This window comes from Ursus maritimus, unplaced genomic scaffold, assembly GCF_017311325.1.
Source record: "Ursus maritimus isolate PB19 unplaced genomic scaffold, ASM1731132v1 scaffold_2, whole genome shotgun sequence".
Classification (NCBI taxonomy): Eukaryota; Metazoa; Chordata; class Mammalia; order Carnivora; family Ursidae; genus Ursus; species Ursus maritimus.
Window position 1 is genome coordinate 31,171,124 of NW_024424452.1, and position 19,945 is coordinate 31,191,068.

The window sequence follows — 19,945 nt, forward strand, 5'->3', positions numbered from 1 at the left end:
CTGTTAAAGGAAGACCTCTTGCCCGTGAAAAGAGGGCATACATTTTTTTTCTTTCCCCTTGTGCAAAAACAGACATGAAAGCCCTAACGTGTGCATTTCCCGGTGGGCATACTGCCCACCCCAATACGTTGTGCCATCTTGCCCTGCCTCTTTAGCTAAGATGGCTACGAGGCACGTTTCGGAATCCCAGAAGGGAACCGTCGCTGTTGCAGGGCTACCCTGAGGAAGAAAAAGTGCTGGGATTTCAGAGCTCATGGTCCATGACCTGCAGCCACATGTCTTCCATCTGTGAAGCGGTGGAAGAATTAAGCTCTCTAGCTCTGCTCCTTGATGTCTCCATTTGCAGAGGGTTTCCGTTTGGCTTCGTTCTTCCACTGTGCTCCCTTTACACGTGCGTTTGAGCAGAAGCAACTGCTAGGGACAGTCGGATTAGAATACCACACATCAGCCCATGAAACCGAAGCTGCCCCCACGCACACATTTTTGTAAGGCTTGCTACATTTATTAAAGGAGATTGGTTCCCCCAAATGGAAATTGAATCCAAATTTACAACCGGCCCTAACGCGACTTCTCATCCAAACCCACATTCTGCATGGCCAGTTGCTTTTCCTTTCTTTTTATTTTTGATTTCTCCTTCTTTAAGAAACATGGCAGGAATCCAGCCAGATAGCAATGCAGAAAGAATGCTCGTTTTTCAAGATAAAGGGAGCTGTGGTGGCCGGGGTTCTGGGCAGTGATGGGGCACAAGCATGAGAGACCGTTCCATCTTCTGGCCAGCGGCGGGGCTGCGGGCGGCCACCACGTAGCCCTTTGGAGAAAATGCTGAGAGTGTCCTTTCTGTTACTTGCAGCACCCCACGGGCCTTCTTTTACGATTGGCAAAGCTATATGGCTCCTCTGGGGCCTGGTGTTCAACAACTCCGTGCCGGTGCAGAACCCCAAGGGGACCACCAGCAAGATCATGGTGTCTGTGTGGGCCTTCTTCGCTGTCATATTCCTGGCCAGCTACACGGCCAACCTGGCTGCTTTCATGATCCAGGAGGAATTTGTGGACCAAGTGACCGGCCTCAGTGACAAAAAGGTAATGTCACCTTGCTTTCCTCACCGCCCGAGGGGTGGATCTTAAATGGTCTCTACTTAGAAGGGCGCGGTTCGGGCTCCTACCATCCAAACCCACCACCGACTCTGAAGCACGAAGCCGGAGGGGTTTTGTGTCTTTTCTCTGAACTTCAATTGGCATATTTCTAAGAATTTTAGAAACAGAACCTTAAGCTCAGCCCTCCAGGGTCTAAAAGATTCCAGATCTCATTTGGAAGCATTGTTTCCCCAAATGGTCATTTCTCATATTTATAGGATCATAGCAGGGACGCTTCCCAAGGCTCTGTGACTCATGCGAGGTCCCAAGGCTGGAGTTCTCCCTTCAAGGGAGCGTGTGAGGGTGGAGAAGATCCATGAGCCTCGATGAGGAAACACTTGGGAGGAAGTGGGGTGCTCCCGGCCGTAGCCACCCCCCCATTCTCTGGCCTTGGCCGAGTCTCTAATATCTGCCATGCCTTGGATTTCTCACTCATGACCTGGAAAAAAAAAAAAAAGTCCTCTCTTAAGCCTACCAGAGACAAGCCTGACAGCTCCTTTTACCCGGGAGTCAGACAGCCCCCACCGTCTGCATTCCCGACTCACCTGAAATTTCCTGAAGGGACACAAAAGGGACAGAGAGGCTTTTCATTCGCCAACGCCACCGGCTTCTTTCACTCAGGCACATCTCCAGCCCTCCCTTGTGGTGGGGCTGCGCTTCCACCATCAGCAAGGCGGCAGGAATCCCACCTGCCGTCTCCATTCGGGGGGGGGGGGGGGCGGCGGGCTGTGAGTGGCTATTCAGAAAGGCACACTGGAGGAAGAAAAGAGGTAAACTGGGTGCATCCTTCCATTGAAATCTTAGGTTCAGCAAACAAACTCTGATTTGCTAAGCTCAGCAGTGTGGGGATTGCTGCGCGGCCAAGATTGTCCGTCTCGTGTATGCGGATAATCGTCTCTCTTTATAAAATCTCACCAGCATGTCTTGCTGACATAAGTCTACGTATATTCTTCTGGCATTCGTCAACAAACTGCTGAATAGAAAATCAACCATGAAAAGCCCTAACCGCTTATCTGTGACATATGCTGTGCTTGAAAGAGGTACAGAGAAGGCCTGTCATCAGGGAGATGATGAGGGGCGGGGGCTGGGTTGGCCTCTCTCTAATGGCTTCCCACTGTGGCTTGAATAAATGCCAGTCTGCTTCCTGTGGTGGCAGAGCCCTGGATCATCTGGCCCACCCCCACGTGCTCCCTCCCTCTTGCTCATGAGCCCCCCCACCACGTCCCTTCAATACCCCAAGCGTCTTTCCACCACAGTGCTCTTGCACTGGTTACGTCCTCTGCCTCGAATGTTCTTTCCCATTATCCGTGGCTGGCTCCTCCTTGACTCTCAGGCCTCAGGGAAAACACCACCTCCTGAGAGAGGTCTTCCCAACCATCCTGGCAAACTTCGCAGCCTCAGCTTTTGCTCCTGTGAAACTTAAAGTCTGGTAGAAAAAAACAACTAACACAAGAGTAAGTGTGAATGGGGAAGAACATTCCAGGCAGGAGCAGCGGTTATAAAGGAGGTAAGACTGTTGAGAGTAAAGGTGATGCTTAGGATGGAGTTAGCTGGCACTTAGGGGCGCCCAGGACATACTTGTGTGTTGAGTGAGAAATGCGTGGTGTGGAGGACACTGTGGGTGCCCCGTCTAGCTCTCCTGGCACCCCCTTTTCCAGCTCTGCGTGCCCCTCCCGCATTTGCTGACAGAGGCTCCTACCAGGGACTGTCACAGGGTGATTACCTTGGCCTACTGCAACCGTAAACGCCTGGGGGTCTGAGCTCCCCCAATCCCTGTAGTCCCCTGTAACCAGCAATAACCAGTGTGAGAGCCCAAAACTCCAGCTGCTCCACTGCGTCCAGGGGCACCAACCCATGGTACGCTTTACTCTCCGGAGCTCCCCACGGGACCAGGTGGAAGCTGAGACTTTGCCCCAAATCACCCCTCAGCTGGCTTCCTCTCCCTCCCTAACCCCTGCCCCCACTCTCTTCCGGATCTCTCCGGGAGCCCCTCCTCACAACATCGTCTTCACCCAGCCCTTGCTTCAGGGTTGGCTTCTAAAGTGCACGACCCCTGTGAGACAGCAGATCAAGTCAGGAAGGTCGTGTTCCCGTTCCCTCCATGCCCCGTGCTGGCTGCGTGGTGCCTTTATAGTCACAGAACCTGGCCCCGTCTCCTCATTCCTCCCAGTACCTTTGGGAGAAGACGTTGGAGCAAGCATGAGAGGAGACAGCCATCCCGAACGTGCCTTGTAGCCTCTAGAGTCCCCGACAGCCACAGAGCACCGGTACACGACTCCATCACACCGTGGGAGCCAAAACACAATGCCTCGAAGAAGCAGCTGGGGGTCCCGCAGAGGCAGTGAGGGCCCCGTCCTCAGCAAAGCGTTTTTCAAGAAAGCAGTTGGCAGCCCATTTTGCTTTTTGTTGCTATTTTCAAAGGCAAGGGGAGAAAGCAATCCCTTGCCACATAGTTTTGGGTCTAAATAACATGACCGCTTGTGGGAAAACTAATTAGAACCGCTAATAATTCGCCTGACCTTCTCTGACTTGGAGACACCTAGTAACAGATACCACATCCTCACGGGACACCGCTCGGCTTCCAAGCTCAGAGCATTAGTGGCAAGCGGATAGCTCTTTTAATTAAATGTTTGATACAATTAGATAAACAGCAAAATTCTTGGAGTAAATAAGCTAAATGCTCCCAGAAGATTAATAACAGATACAGCAAGAGAGTCTGCAAAATAAAAATCTATATTGAATCAACTTATTTTAATACTCTACACAGTGGGCTTTTATCCCCCTTTCTTCCTTTTTTTTTTTTTTTTTCTTTTTAAATCACAATTACCTGTGTAACAGCTCAGGTTTACGATGCTTTTAAAGCATTTTGCCGTCTTCGTGCTTGCTGGGAAAAGCACCTTTGAAGCCCACGGTGCGCTCACACGAGCTTGGGCTTCGATTGTAAATAGGCAGATTCACGGGTAGATGTTCCCCCTAGGAATCACCAAAGGAAAGTTGAAATGCTGGTGGGGAACCTTTCCAACATATTGGCAATCTCAGGTAGAGGAGCTCCATCCCTGGGAGGCAGGTTATCGTAGTAGGAAGAGCAGTGTCATCCTCGGGGTTGAATGAACCTGTGTTCAGATCTCGACCTTGCCATAAAATGTTCGTGGCCTTCGGTATGCCAGTATCCCCAAAGCTTAATTTCCTAATAAGAGTGGGGGTGGGTATTAATACCTTTCTGGCAAGGTTGATATGAGGCTTAGGAATAATCCCCACACGGTGCCTGGCACATGGGAGATAATCCTATTAGAAGTGCTGCTTCCTCCTTCCACCCTCCTCCCTCCCCGCCTCCACTGCCCCTCCCCTCCTCTTCATCACTCCCCTCCTCCTCCTCCTTCATGATCAGCAGCACTGCCCCATGAGCCCGTTCCTCACATCCAGGGTCTCAAGGACCACTGCACTAGTTGGTCTTTGGGGGGGAATTCGGGAACTTTCCTTGGTAGAGGAGCCCAGGAACGTGTCCCCATAGAGCTGTGCTGTCTCTGAGCACTGCGCTCATACTGCTGGGTGGTCACTGGCTCAACAGAGGCCTCTCAGCCTCCTCTACCCCCTAAGGGCCACAGTTGTTTGATGCTGACCTCCGGAAGCTTGTAGCCCACCAGCAGCCAGAGAAGACCGCACCTGAAATACAGGGCTCCAGGTGCCAATGTCCCTCATTCATAGCTTCGGAAGGCAGATATTTGTAATAAATGTATAGTTCGGGTGTGTAAGAGGAATGAAGAAATGTCCTGGTCAGTTGCCACGTTTCCCCTAAACATTTTATTTCCCCTAATTTCCATCTGTCCTTCCTCCATCCCGAAGAGCTTGCCTTGAAAGAGAGAAACGCCAGGGAGTTCTGCCGCTGCCAGGCATCATGAGTACTTTGCTCTGTGGTCTTGCTGACCGTGGACCCCCCTGCATCACCCCTTCCCTTGCTTGAGCCCACATTTGTTTCTTTCTGTTTGCACACGGAGCTCGCCGGGAGAAAGTTGCACTAGAAGTCATTCCGGAAACTACATGGGACATGTCCGCAGCGGGAGGCCCTGGGATTGTGGAGATGAGCCGTGCTGGCCCCTAACTGTTCTCACACTGTAGATCCTGGCTTTTTAGTGAGTCATGAAATCGATGGAAGGGTCAGGACCGTTGAAAAAATAGAACACAGCAGATGACGTCAGAGTATATCACACGTAGGAAGCATGCTCTGAAGGGGCGTGCATGCGTGCAGAGGGTGGACCTGGAGACATGTCCTGGTCTATGGAACATGTACCAAGAGTCGTGCTTTATGAAGTGGGACCACCTTTCCTCCAGTAGGAAAGGTCCTTGGATCTCCGTGCTGGGCCGAGTTTGGCATCGGGAGGTACAGTCGAGGCCGGAGAAGTGTGCAGTTCATCCCGGAGGCTGAATATCCGTCTCCGTCCTGTGTCAGGCGGAGAGGTGGGGACGGAAGGAAATCTAAGGGCTACATGGCTCCTGTGCGGGGGATGGGGAGTGAAGCGGAAGCACTGGTGCAAGGGCCCATCTCGGGCGCCTCAGGAGAGTAGAGCCACTGCGGTAACAGCTAGATTTACCGACAGCCCGTTACTGTGTCCCCAGAGCCGGCGGCTGCTGTGCCATCAAGCCGGGGCTGGGGCCTCGTCCTCTCTTGGTGATGAGTTGAGGCACTGCCTGTCACAGTGAGTGCAAAGAGCATTTTGCTGTTCCTGTGTGTGTGTGCACACACATACACGTGCACACACACACACGCAGTCTCCCAGCCCAAGGCACCAGCAGGAGGATCTATCTCATTTGGACAGTGTGTGGCCCCTTCCCCCAATGCAGTGGCGGCTGCTTATGACACAGTGGCACGCCTAATTGAGGGGACACAGTTTTCAACTGGAAATTCTAATAGTGAAACCTAGTGTGATTCTGGAAAGGAGAATGATGTTTTCAGTCCGTCTGACTCGGGTAAACCCAGACGCTTCTCCAGCGGTTCTGAGCTGCATAGAAGACTTGTGGGCTTAGAAGTCGGAGACATCTGTGGATCCCGGCCCTGGTCCCGCCGTGGATTTGCTGGGTGTCCTTCCCTTCTGTGGGTCTCACGGTCCTCCCTCTAAAAGAGGGTTACTAGTGACAGTGTGTGAGGAACGACAGAGTTCATGAGGCCAGGCATATGTGGATTGAATTCTGGGCTGCTACCTGCAAGCAGTGGGATCCCAAACCGGTCATGTAACCTCTCAGAGCCTCAGTTTCTTCATCTGTAAAATGGGGCCTCTAAGATTAGCTACCTGGCGGATTCATCCTGAGGATGAAATGATCCAACATTTGTGAAGTCCTTGGCACAGTGCTGTTCATTATTATCACTACTTTATAGTTCCAAAATTTTGTATCTCATTGAAAAATGAAGCCCAGGTTACTTTTTTTGCCCATGCTAATAGTAAAAATAAAAAGCAATAGTGATTGATTCTGAGTGCTTACTCTGTTCCAGGCACTATGTTAATTACTTGACAAGTTTTAACAATTTTGAAACTTCCCATTGACCCTACAAGGGAAGTCCTGGTATGTTTCCACCCTAGAGACAGGAAATAAATGGAGGCAGTGTGAAGTGCCTTATCTCAGGTCCCACAGTTCGTAAATGATAGAACCTGATTTTTAAACCTTTGAACCTGAGCTCAACCTTGTACTATTGACCTGTGCTGACTCTACATTTTATTTGTGTGTCTAAGCTCAGACCGAGTACTCTTGACTATGAATCTGGTTGGGTTGCCCCAAAAACTGAAGTTGGGAACAGACAGTATCAGTCAATCAGGGAAGAGAAGCAGAGTATGGACATCCAACCCTTTTGGAGGCTTGAGAGCTGTACAAGACATAGGCACCCCCAGGAAGCTCATGGTTAGGAGGAACTTCAGCTCAAGAAATGTTCATGGAGCCTGCCATTATGCCTGGAATATATTAGGCCCCCAATAAGTATTGGATGCATGCATGCATGAATGAATGGGTGAGTGGAGAAAGAGTGAATGGCAAACATACAGTCATTGTAGGGGAGGAAAAGTAATTTTCCCTCTACCGTTCTAGGTTCTTGGCTGAGATACCTCTGTAATAAAAGACAGATTAAGAGGAGGAAAACAAACAGAAGTTCAAAAGCATGGGTACCTTCTGTAGACTTGGGACATGCCCAGGAAAACCAAGTACCTCCCTGCAATGGCCCAAGCCACCAGCTTAAACTCCCCTCCAGCTAGGCACAAAAGAGAGATGCTGGGAGCTGGGGTGGGGAGGCCAGTGATGGGAGGTTGTCAGGAAAAGCACAGTAAACAAGGGTGAGGTTATCATGCAGATTTAAGTTGATGCCTTCGACACTTTTGACAAGAGTTTCTAGAGTTCGAGTCATCTTCCTTTCCCAGGTGCTGAGAGGAAGACACCCCTCTATGTGGAGCTTTCCCTTATCCGTGTAAATGCCTCTTCTGAAAGGGTTAACTTCTACCCTTCAGAGCTTCCCCTCCATCTGCTGTGTCTTAAAAATAGCCAGCCTAAGAGGATCCTTATGCCAAAGAGGCATATTTTGGGGAGACATGTTCAGTTGCTCTTCATCATTTCCTGGGGGAGGTGACGGTCATTGTCAATGGGATTCAGAGAAGGGAGCGATTGGTGGGGCAAGCAGAAAATTTCCTTAGAAGATAGATCAACGACCTGAGTAAAGCAATACTTTAATGCCAGCTCAGTTAGCGTTTCCCGAGCACGGCCCGCGTGCCCCCCACGAGGCTAGTCTCTATAACGGGGCCAAAAAAGTCAAGCCAACAAGTATCTCTCACACACCCAGCCAGGCCCGCTGCTTGGCACTGGGGGATGAGGCGGGGGGGGGGCGGGGGGAATGAGACAGACGCTGTTTCCGACCTCCTAGAGCTGGCAGGCCAGTGGCAGGTGTGATTAAATAAAAAAGGAAGCCCAGAAATGCATGGTTTTTCTACTGTCCTGTGCTAAGGCATGCAAATGTTTAACCCTTGACACAAGACAGAATGGTGGCTGACTTCTCCTCCTCTCTGTGTCTCTGCCCTGTCTGTCCATGTCTCTCTCTCTCTCTCTCTCTCTCTCCAGTTTCAGAGACCTCACGACTATTCCCCACCTTTCCGATTTGGCACGGTGCCTAACGGCAGTACTGAGAGAAACATTCGTAATAACTACCCCTACATGCATCAGTACATGACCAAATTCAATCAGAAGGGAGTGGAGGATGCCTTGGTCAGCTTGAAAACAGGGTAAGGATGATGGGTTGCTTTTTTTGTGTATTTTTCCCTCCGCAGGCCCGTCAGCCCATAAACCTCACAGAAAATGATTCTGCGTGCCTTGGTGCTTATCTGCCCTCAGCTCTGTATTTTCTGGAAAGCAGCTGCCGTTAAGGAACCCCAGGCGAGGGCTGCTTTTGTGACCCGATGAGCGTCTCCGGCTTCCTTCTGAGTTGTGTTAAGGAAACGCAAATCCAGGGCACTTTGAAATGCAGAGAACCAGAGGGGTTTCTTAAACTGATAAAGAACTTGGTCCCACTCAGTGGGATATTTTAGTCAAAGGGAAAGATCTAAAGAGCTTGTTAACTTATTTAAAGTGCTGGAAACGAAGTGCTATAGATTTTTATTGATTTTAGGGAGGAGTTTTTGGGGTACAGCTTTGTTTGAAAGCTGAAAGTATCACATTGACGGAGAAGAAAGGAAATGGGGAGAGAAAAGCAATGTGAACTCAGTCTCTCTAAAGCTGCCGCTAATGTTTCTGTCCACCTGTTGGCATCACAGAGCGTAGCACGCTCGAAATAAGGAGCTGTCCAGAAAAGACGGCGCAGAGGCTGGGAGTTGAGGACGTGAAGCCGGAGCGCGCCTCTCCTCCCCCTGCCGCTGCTGTTTCCGACTCTGGGTAGACACCTCCTTGTTCTCAGCCTCATCTGTAAGATGGGACTCCTAATGGGACCTTCAGAATGTCGGGGATGTGCGAAATGCAGTTTGGGAAGGGTTCCATTCAAAACGATTCTGTTTCTAAATGAAGTTCTTTAACGGGGGCAGTGTTGCTGATCCAGAAAGCGAATTTCTGTGGACCACGTTGGTCGTCAGGGATTTTTGAGCAGTGAGTTACCCTGGAACTTCATCCGCACCCTCTTCCTCTCGGCTGTTCTGCAAGCCCCCCTGGCCTGCTCCCTCGTGTCTGGTGGGGCAGACGGGCCCCGTCTAAACCCTCAAGCTCCGTCCCTGCCTGCTTTCCAGAAGCTGTGGCTGGCAGCATTTTGTCTCTTCAGTCTCTTTGGAATCTCTTTAGAACCTCAGCAGGGGCTTGAGAAGCCGAGCCCGTGACTTATCCCAAACTCATCCACACACCCCTCATCCTGGCTCGGGGTGATTTTTAGAAACGTTTTATCCGAGCGTCACACGAATGCAGAAGAGATACACACAGGAAGTGTAGTGCCTGAGGACTTCGCACAAGCTGACCGTGCAGGTCCGTTCAGAAGACCTAGCCAGTCCCCAGGAAGCCCACCGCACCCTTTTCCAGTGGCCAGTCTCGCTTCTAAAGCTATGGATTCTTTTGGCCTGTTATTCTCACATGTAAATGAAATCACACCAGACATTTTCTGTCTTCTTTCAGCTCAGCAGGTCTGTTTGTGACACTGTCCATGTCCTTCCGCGCCTTTGTTCTCATTGCTGCGGGGGATTTCAGGATGGGCACATGCTCCAAAGTTACCCATCACTTCTCATCTTGTTGCCCGTTGAGGTGGTGTCCCATTCAGGGCTGTGGCGAGGAGGGCTCCCAGGGGTATTCTCATGCAGGTCTGTCCTTGCACGAGGGAGCCACGTTGCTCTCGCTATGTACCTAAGACGGGAGTCGCCAAGCTACAGGATGTGTGTATGTTCGATTTTAGTAGATTCCAGGAAATTCTGATGACTTTCCAGACCCATGTATAGGTTTTGTTTCTTTCTGCCATGGTCTTTGCATCAACATATACTATTGCTTGGGACAAACCGCGAATGCAAACATGGACGACATTGGTTAGAAACAGCAGGTGAAGCCTAGCTCGCCCCCTCTCCATCCATCTGTCAGCCAGCTCACAAAATGCGTTGTTTTCTTTCTTTTCCCATTTTTTAAAAAACAATACGAACAAAAAGGAGTAGAGGAATGGAAACAGTTCCTGGCCATAAATGGTACAAATTGTTTTCTGGAAGCCATGTAACAATTATGACATCTATCCCAGCAAACTTGGGCAGATGGCAGGTTTGCCCTCTACTCAGTCTTCCATGTGGGGGATATTTTGTGCTGTTACATTAAGCTCAGAAACTAGAGCTAAAGGAGTAGGAGTCTTTTTTAAAGAAATAACTCTGCAGGCACCTGGGTGGCTCAGTTGGTTAAGCATCTGCCTTCAGCTCAGGTCACGATCCCAGAGTCCTGGGATCGAGCCCTGCATCAGGCTCCCTGCTCAGTGGGGAGCCTGCTTCTCCCTCTGCTCCTCTCCCTGTTCATGCTCTCTCTCTCTCTCTCAAATAACTAAAATCTTTAAAAAAGAAAAAGAACGAACTCCGCATGCCCGTAATGGTGAGGGCATGGCCGTGCTCATTCCAGGAGGTTCAGTTTTGGTGGAGTTAAGGTTGGGGAAAACCACTTACTGGGTTAACAAGCTGCTTGGTTAATTATTTAAATTAATTAAATTAAATTTTGAATAGAGAGCACATTTACATAATTCAAAATCAAAAAGTATTGTATAAAAAGATAAACAGTAAAGAACCTTCCTCCCACACTGTTTCTCTTCTTCCTGGTGCCCCCCACAGTGACCACATTTCCTGAGTGTCGCGGGTCTCTTCAGCTCAATCGGTGCATAATTAAAAGCCTTCTGCAGTTCCTTTTTGGAAAACATTCATTATTTCTTTTTTATTGGTCTGTTGGTCTTTTTCTTACTAATTTATGTATTGGACAAATAAGCCCTTTGTTTGTGGTATGGTTACAAATGGTGTTACTGGTTTTCTTATCTTTTGAGCTTCCAGATGGTATTATTTTTCCATGCCGATTTTTTAATTTGTTTTTTACAGTCAAATTTATCAATCTTTTCTTAAGGCTTCTGGATTCTGAGTCATAATTCAAAAGTCTTTCTCCACTCCAAAGGCAGAAAGTTACTTTCTCACATTTTCTTCTATTCTGGTCGAGTTTTTTCATGTTTGGACTTCCTCTTAGGTGATAGCAGGAGCTGTGACTCCAAGCCCTCGAGTGATTCTGAGAAGCAAAGGGCCACCACAGAACTGCCCTGAGACCCGACCAACTCCGTGTGGGTCACGTCTGCTCCTCCCCCTCCAAACTTCTGTCCGTCAAGTATCTACGTCACCTTGCTTCTGATCTTTTCCTTCCCTCTCACATCTCATTTCCTTTTTAAATTTTTCATCATGAAATAGGTTATTTAAAATATGATGTGTAGTCTGAAATAATTTCACAAGCGTAACTATCACGGGGATATACTGTCAAAGGAGTAATAACAAAATGAACTCCTCACATCCCCACCACCCAGCTTTAAAAATATAGTCATTCCCCTCCTTCTCCACAGCATCTCTAGAAGTTTCCACCTCTCTGGAAGGTAGAGAGAGGAGCCCTATGCGCCCTGAATTGTTAAACTTGAGGACATTCCCTTTTTGGGGCCCCCCAGGACCCTAAAATCCCACAAGCCCTGGCTTAGAAAACCCAGAGTGTCGAGCTCGGCTGCTGGGCCGCGCCTGGGTGCACAGGGGTCTAGGACGTCTGCTGCTCAGTGAAGATGTGGGCATGTACACCAGGGTCAGTGGATACGGAGGCTCCTTTGTGGAGCCTGAAAGGGCCTGGAACACAAGTGAGGCCTTGGGTTATGCTTACGAGTCCCAGCTTGGTCTCCGTCCGAGTTCTCCTGTCTCGGAGTCTCAGTTTCCCATCTAAAAACCAAAAACACTGGGTTCTTTGGTCTCTGACATGGTTGTGATATTCTCTTATTTGTGTCAAACGCTTGAACGCTTCATTTAGAACTTTCCAAAAAGATAAAATCCAGACAAACCATGTATCTAAACACTGTCAGTTGTGCAGAAAGGAGGTAGAGTCAGTGTCCCCAGCTGGGGGTCTCCAGGCCCGGCCAGGGAGCCAGCGGTATCTGAATCCCACGGTTACGCGTTAGCTGCAAGTTCCTGGGCCCGACACAGGACCTGCTCTCCAGTGCTGGAGCCCGGGGGTCTGCATGTTAGCAGGCATCCTCCTGCTGCAGGTGATCCTGAGGCCTGCCGAACTCCGGGAACCCCTGTTCTGAAGGAGTTCGTTCCCTAAACACATTTTATCGAGACAACGTATAAAAAGTAGACCAATCAATAGAACCATGTAGCTTATCCCCGGGATCCATAATTGCTTTAAGAGTGTAAGTAGAGAGAAACCTGAAACTAAGTGCAGTTTCATTGTTCACTGAAACCAAAGATAAATGGAGAGAGACCATCCCAGAAAGCATCCGGCCAGTCAATGAGAAAACCAGATTTGACGTGAGAATGTCGACAGAGATGAGACGGCTTTCTAGACCGGGGTTTCTCGGAGTGTGGCCTGAGTCTGAGTTGGGGGGGGGGGGCTAATAACAATGTGGGTTCCTGAGCCCCACTGAGCCAACAGACCCCGAATCTCCGGGGGCAGGGGCCGGGGACTCGGCCTGCTTTAGCAAGCTCGCTAGGTGATTCTGACAGGCGCTGATCCACTTCTGAGAACATCTGCTCTAGAAGAGGGAGCCGAAGCTGAAACGAGTGGAGGCAGATTTAGTTTTACAGATGCTCCGTCATCAGAAGCTGATGTTCTCCAAGCAGTTTCGGCAAGAGTGCAAGAGTGCAAGCCTAGCACTTACGCCAAATTTAAATTAAACAGTCAACATCCCCAGGACTCCTAAGAGCCTCATATTTCAAGACACAGTGGGATGGTTTGTGGTTATTCTAGCTGATGTTCATGTACAGTTACTTATATATAAGTTTATGAAAAGTCCTGATTTCCTTTAGAAGCATCAGTCTTCAGCCCTCGGCCTCCCGCTCCCCTGTCTATCTGATTTCATTTCCAGCTCTACAGTGTCGGGAAACTGGCAGGCATCTTCCAGCTTCCCTTACATTGAGCAGGCAGAACTGGGAGGGAGGGCTGCCTTTACCCACAAGCACGTACGGCAGGGCTCGCATGGTGCTCGGTGGCGTGTCTGTGCAAAGCAGCTCAGGGGAGCGGTCACAGCTACTTGCATGTGTCAGAACTGCCTTCGTGGGACAGGTGGGCATCGAACCCCTGTTCTGGAGCACAGAGTCTCCAAGCCAGGGGGTCCGTGATCCATGTTTTCATTAGCACTTCTGCTGACCCAGGTAAGGTCGTCCGTGGCTTTGAAGACGTTCGGTCAGTACCTGTGGGGAGATGGTGTTCCATCGGGAGCAGACAGGACAGGGAAGAGGAAGGGCGTTTGGGGAGGAGGGCACAGAAGGAGCGGAGGCATGGAAGAAAGTTTGGGCGTGTTCAGGTGGAAGTGCCTTCGGGACAGCGTCCTCGCAGACCCATGTCATCTCTGCGCTGATTGAAACCTCACGGTTTGTGAGATGCCCCCCCAAGCGCTTCACACGCATGATCTCATTTAATCCCCACAGTATTCTCTTTTTAAAAATTCTCTTTATTTACTTTAGAGAGAGAGAGCACAAGTGGGAAAGGCACAGGGAGAGAGAAACTCAAGCAGACTCCACGCTGGGCATGGAGCCCTACGTGGGGCTCGATCCTATGACCCCGAGATCATGACCTGAGCGGAAATCTACAGTCGGAAGCTCAACCGACTGAGCCCCCCAGGCGCCCCTCCTCACAGCACTCTTAAGAGCTAGTATCATTATTACCTGTTTTAAGAGATGAAGGACCTGAGCTTAACTAAGTAAATCAAAACGCTATTTAACTAAGTGACTACATTGTAGAATTATTAAGAATTATTACTGGGTCTGGGGCGCCTGGGTGGCACAGCGGTTAAGCGTCTGCCTTCGGCTCAGGGCGTGATCCCGGCGTTCTGGGATCGAGCCCCACATCAGGCTCCTCCGCTATGAGCCTGCTTCTTCCTCTCCCACTCCCCTGCTTGTGTTCCCTCCCTTGCTGGCTGTCTCTATCTCTGTCAAATAAATAAATAAAATCTTTAAAAAAAAAAAAAAGAATTATTACTGGGTCTGCCTCCCCACGGCAATGCCAGCTAGATGGTTGGGTGTAAGAGGTTAGAGCTCAAGGACGAATTGGAGACTGAACTTTATATATATGTGTATATATGCCTCTTTAATACTGCATCTAAGACACATCTATTTTATACTGTATATGTATCAACTGACTATCTGAGAGTTGATGAGGTCACAGCATCCTCATTTCCATACTCAAAAGAAACTGGTCCAGAGGTACGGAGATTGCCAAGGCAAGACAGGGAAGGCATCGGGATCCTCCCCGATGGTTAGCTGCTGTGCAGGGCATGTTCCTTCCAGGATGCCGTTTGGGCGCGTTTTATTCGCCATCTTTCATCAGGCAAACGGAATCAGACTCAGAGGGTTCATTTTCAGCTGCCAGGTGCAGCCGTAGACATGAAGGTCCGGTGAGCCGTTCTCCTAAGTGGGATAGTGTCATCTCCAGAGAAAATCAGATCGACAATGACCTGGTTTCTGAGATCCACCCCCACACTGCAAATAAAGCTTGAAAGTAATTGCGACCACATCACAGTGTTAGGAATTTTTTTCTGTAATAAAAACTCAGGAAAGCACAGGCAGCTTTGTGTGTGTGTGTGTGTGTGTGTGTGTGTGTGTGTGTGTGTGGTTGCAATTATTTCTTGTTAAACTCGATTGAAACTATACTAGTGGATTTTCAAGGCCACCCATAAAGTGTCAGGAATAGGAACAAATGGGGGGAAGTTTAAAGTGGGGTCCCAATTCTGTAAACCCAGAGATGGAGAGAGAAGGACAGAGAGAGAGAAAAAGGAGACAGAAATGAAGTACACCAAAACATTATCGGAGATATTGCCAGATGATGATGTGGTCTCCTTTTTATCCTTGTACATGTAACAAATGTTCTTTTTTTTTAAACAATCTTCCTATGAAAGATATTATTTATTATTTAGTTGAGAGAGAGAAAGAGCATAAGCAGGGGGAGGAAAGGGGAGAAGCAGGCTCCCTGAAGAGCAGGAGCCCCAACATGGGGCTCGATCCCAGGACCCTGGGAACTTGACCTGAGCTGAAGGCGGACACCTAACCGACTGCGCCCCCCAGGCGCCCCTGTAGCAGATGTTCTGCAACAGAAGTATCACTTGCAACCCTCAGGAAAAAAGTTTCTTGTAAACACCACACTCCATTTCCTTATGGTGTTTGTCCCGCGTCCGTACTGTTTACGCAGTGAATCGGGGTGTGCGCAAAATCGGGGTATGCCTTGCTTTTTTCTCAGTTGAGCCCGTACCGTTTTGTTGGAGTGTTTTCACATTTAACGACCGGGAGATACTTCACCGAGCAAGAGGAATATTAATTAATTTAGCTGTCATTGCTCTGCCATTTCATTATCCTTTGGCTGGCACTGGATTTNNCTACAGGAAATAGCGATTTCGGAAAGCTTGTGGATACCAGTTTTGTAGACCAGTTTGTCGAGAGCGCCGTCCTCCACCATTTCTCAGACGTCTGCGCCCTTAACAGCGTTGCTTTCCTCCACTTGAAGGCATGTTTCTGTCTGGTGCACAGCACAATCCCTGCAACTACTCGGCGTTTTCTGTTTTCTTGAGCCCTGCCGCCATGCAGAGCTCAGTGTGTGATCCTCTGTTAGCCGCTGTGGAGAGCTTATGTCCTGAATATCTGTTTCCTGACTTTCCCTAAGGCCTAAGCCATGAACCCACCTCTGAATTCCCTTAACTCAATCAGATTGCTTTATCCATATGTTTAAACCTTCTTCTCTTGCAGTTAGAATAAGCTACCCGAATTGCTTTGGGAACTAAGCGAGGTGTTTCTAACTAACAGATAACATTTACTGGGAGCTCACCTACATGCCAGGTACTGCCCCGAATGTTTTGCCTGCATTATTTAAATCTCACAGCAACCCTATGAGGCAGCAACTATCATGATTTCCCATTAACAGTGGAAGAAATAGGCACAGAGAGATTAAGTAGCTTGTCCGGGTCACACGTGCTCCAGGGCCCGTGCTTTGAGCCACAACTTAAAATAATAAATATAAACATTCCCATAACATGGCCCAATTAGCCTGCTTTCTAATGGCCCACTATTGTCCAAAACCCAGAACCAATTTTGTTCATACTTTAACCTTAAAATGTCTTTTGTTTCCCTTGAAAATCTTAATGCTGCTTTAGAAGGGAGCAATATTTCTCCTTCCATTGAGATGGGGAGAAGAAAGGAACTCACAGACCCCCCCCCGCAAAAAAGGACGTATTTTTTTTTTATATGTAATAATTGTTTATTATGTTACGTTAGTCACCATATAGTAAAAGGATGTATTTCTTATATTGGGATACACATGGTTAGAAGTTCCTTCCCGAGACCACGAAGGGGCAAGAGCCCCCTGGCCAATTCCCTCTCCCAAGGGACTGCCTCTTCTTACTGCCTGCTGAACTTCAAATATATCATTTCATCCTGCTGTGACTGCCAAATAGGCCTTCTCTCCGTTTTACAGATGAGCAAACTGAGGCTCAGGGAGCAGAGGCAGCTTGTCCAGAGGTTCAGTGAGTGGGCAGAGCTGGCCTTCAGACTCTACCCAGCATCTCTGTCTACGCCCAAGTGCTAACTCTCTGCTTGTCCTGACAAGCGAACAGCCCTGGGAGAGTTGGATGCCTTTGTCATGAGGCAAGGGGACTGGACCGGAGAGGCAAGGGCTGGTAAGCTTCAGAGCCGGGATTCGAGCTGGCTCTGGCACCCAGGCCCTTAACCACCAGGCCGTATGCTTCTCATTAAGAAATACATTCTCACTGTAAAAAATCAAAAATCCAGAAAAACAAGCATCCCTTTGACCATGTCCCAATCCCAAACCACCACCACCACCACCACCACCACCCCGCCCCCTCCCCACACACGTAGCCAGGCAGGCACTATTATCTGTTTGATATTACACGCCATTTCTCCTAGACCTTTGTTATATGCATTTGCATATATTTCTGTGTCCACACATGTCAGTTCATTCTGTGTGATGCTGTCAAACTCTGTGCAGTGTATCACAATTTGGTGTTCAATTAATAATACGTTTTAAAGAGTCTTCTGTATCCGTAGGTGTGTTTTGACTTCATTCTCTCTGACTGCTGGGAAGAATTCCGTGGTCTACGTACATCACGGTCTGTTGGACCATCTCCCTTTGGGGGCTGTCGCTCACGTGGCTGTGTTAAAAATCCGGACGAGCCCTCTGCTGACCTCTGCAAGTAGTTCTGTAGGTGTGATCGCAAGAAGTAGAGTTTCTGAGTCAAAGTATTTCTATACCTTCTGGAACAACATTAGTTGTTTGGCTGATTGATTGATTTACTTACTGAGCGGGCTCTTGGTACGGAACGTGAACTTTGGAGGGAGAAATAAGTAGCTTCGTATCCTGGCTGTGATAACAACCAGCTGTGTGACCACTGGCAAATAACCTCTCTGAGCTTTCCCCACATCTGGACAATCCTGTCCCCTGGAGCGAAATGAGTTGACTTTAGAGAAAGTACTCGGCACTGTATCTTTTTTTTTTTTATAATAACATTTTTTTATTATATTATGTTAGTCACCATACAGTACATCCCTGGTTTTTGATGTAAAATTCCATGATTTATCTTGACACATACTAGCATTTTATCAAACACTGATTCTTTTTCCATTTTTTCTTTCATTTTCATGTTTTTTGGTCTTCGAGATTTCCCCATCCCTCAGATCCAATGTGCGATAAGTTCAGTAGCGTCGTTATACTCTGTGACCAGCAGTATAATGTGATCCTTTCAAGCAGACCGTCCTGGATTCGAATCCCCCTCTGCCAGTGTCCAGCTGTGGGACCTTGGACAAGTTAATTAACCTCTTAGACCCCAGTTCTCCTATTCAAAAAATGATGCTAAATTTGGCTCCTCTGCTTAGGAGAACGTTATAGGGTTAAATGAGATATGCAGGCAGACAACATAGTGTCTGGTGCCGAGTAAACATGCGAGAAAAGTCTGAACAAAGGAAACATTTTTGAGCATGCTTTAGACTATGCCAGGGAATTGGCAGTACAATGGTTAGCATGATCCCAATCCTTGAAGAGTGTAATCTAAGGAACGCCATAGAAAAGATTTGTATTCCAGAAGGAATCAGTATTTTTCCAATGTCTGAACATGAGTTGTAGGGTGCAGGATAGCATTCGCCTAGTGCTTTACAATTCACCAAATTTACAGTCGTTACTTCATCCAACCAGAGTACAGCCATGTGGGAGAGACTGTTTTCCTTCCTTTCCTCACAAAATCGCTAAGAACGTTCTCAGTGAAAAAATAAATATTAACCATCGGTCTTTTTTAAACCTAGTTCACAGCGACTATTACGGTAGACGTGATCGACACACATTAAACTTACAACAGTTAAAAGCACACAGGGGGAAACTCATTACTGACGAAAAATCCATAGGTGACTCGAATCTTCCTCAGCAAGTTTGAGTCTGTACACAGTTCTGACCCGGGAGTATTGAACTTGGTGGAAGTAATACCCACATGAGAAACTCCAATTGGCAGCGGCTGTAAATTAGCAAGTTTGTTGTGGTCCCAACGCCGATCAGTGAATCAAATCCTTGTAAAATTTAAGCACAAAGGAATTGATCCCAGTGAAAACGGTTTCCAAAAAATGTTGGAAACAATTTAGGCCGTGGGAGACATTGATCTTGGAATTAGATTAGCTTAATGGAGTTTGCTCTGCAAAAAAACCAAACAAACCCAAAATGCTTCCTTAGTGAAAATGCATCCCTGTCCATGTAACTGATTTTCTAGCCTTATTCACAAACTGAGTCCAAATGTGATTCCAGGCCATTTTCCTAAAGCCTGTTTTAGGCCATTCTGTGTTGATGGTGGATACGGTCTCTGTGCACGTGGTCTCCTCCCCAAGCAGACACTTAAAAAGGTTGTCATGCCTCAATGGTACCCCTTTTTGGGCCCATGAACACCCTCCACTCCTCAAGAGCCTTGTGTCAGGGGGCTGGTAGAGAAGCTACACCACCCTGGCTTCTGTGCACGATGACGTCATCACTGCCATGCCAGCGTCCTGAGTTTGCCCCTGAATTCACAGAGCACCTTCACTTCTGTCTTCGTCCACCCAGCAGCCACCCCGGGAGAGAGCTGTTAGTTCCCCATCTTACAGGTGAGAAAACCAAAGCCCAGAGAGGTCCCAGGATGGGGTCTCCCTCACGGAGCCGGCAGGGTGACCTGAGCCCCCCCCCACACTGTTGCCCCTCCCTGCCGACTGGCTTAAATTGCTGGCCGATGCCTTTCCCTTCTCCGCAATGCTTTGATGTGACCTACAAAAGTACATTCGGTTGTCATCAAAGAGATGTTTAATTTTCATAACACTTTAGACTCCAAAACACACACAGGCGTGCACACACACACACACGCCCATACACACTCCAGTTTCATTAATTCATCAGAACAAGTCAATGTCTTGTTAAAGGCTTCTTGAATGTTAATGAATGAATAATTAACTTTAACTATATAATTAGCCTATAAATGCACTGAGACCCCCAGAGAGCATCTGAAAACATGCATAAGGACAGGCTGAGCTAAAACCGGAAACTTCTGATTAGGAAATGTCAAGCTGCCTGAGGATACAAGTCCCTTTCCCCAAACGGGCCAGGCCTCAAC

At 48.4% G+C, this 19,945-nt stretch overlaps 1 protein-coding gene across 1 annotated transcript in view; it reads left to right on the forward strand.

The window, feature by feature from the left end:
• The window catches only part of GRIN2A (glutamate ionotropic receptor NMDA type subunit 2A), a 358,615-nt gene that overhangs the window by 298,046 nt on the left and 40,624 nt on the right, over nucleotides 1-19,945 (forward strand). The window contains exons 8-9 of the mRNA XM_008696891.2: nucleotides 851-1,080; nucleotides 8,224-8,384. Of these exons, the coding sequence (XP_008695113.2) occupies nucleotides 851-1,080; nucleotides 8,224-8,384 (391 nt within the window). The remainder of the gene's footprint in view (nucleotides 1-850; nucleotides 1,081-8,223; nucleotides 8,385-19,945) is intronic.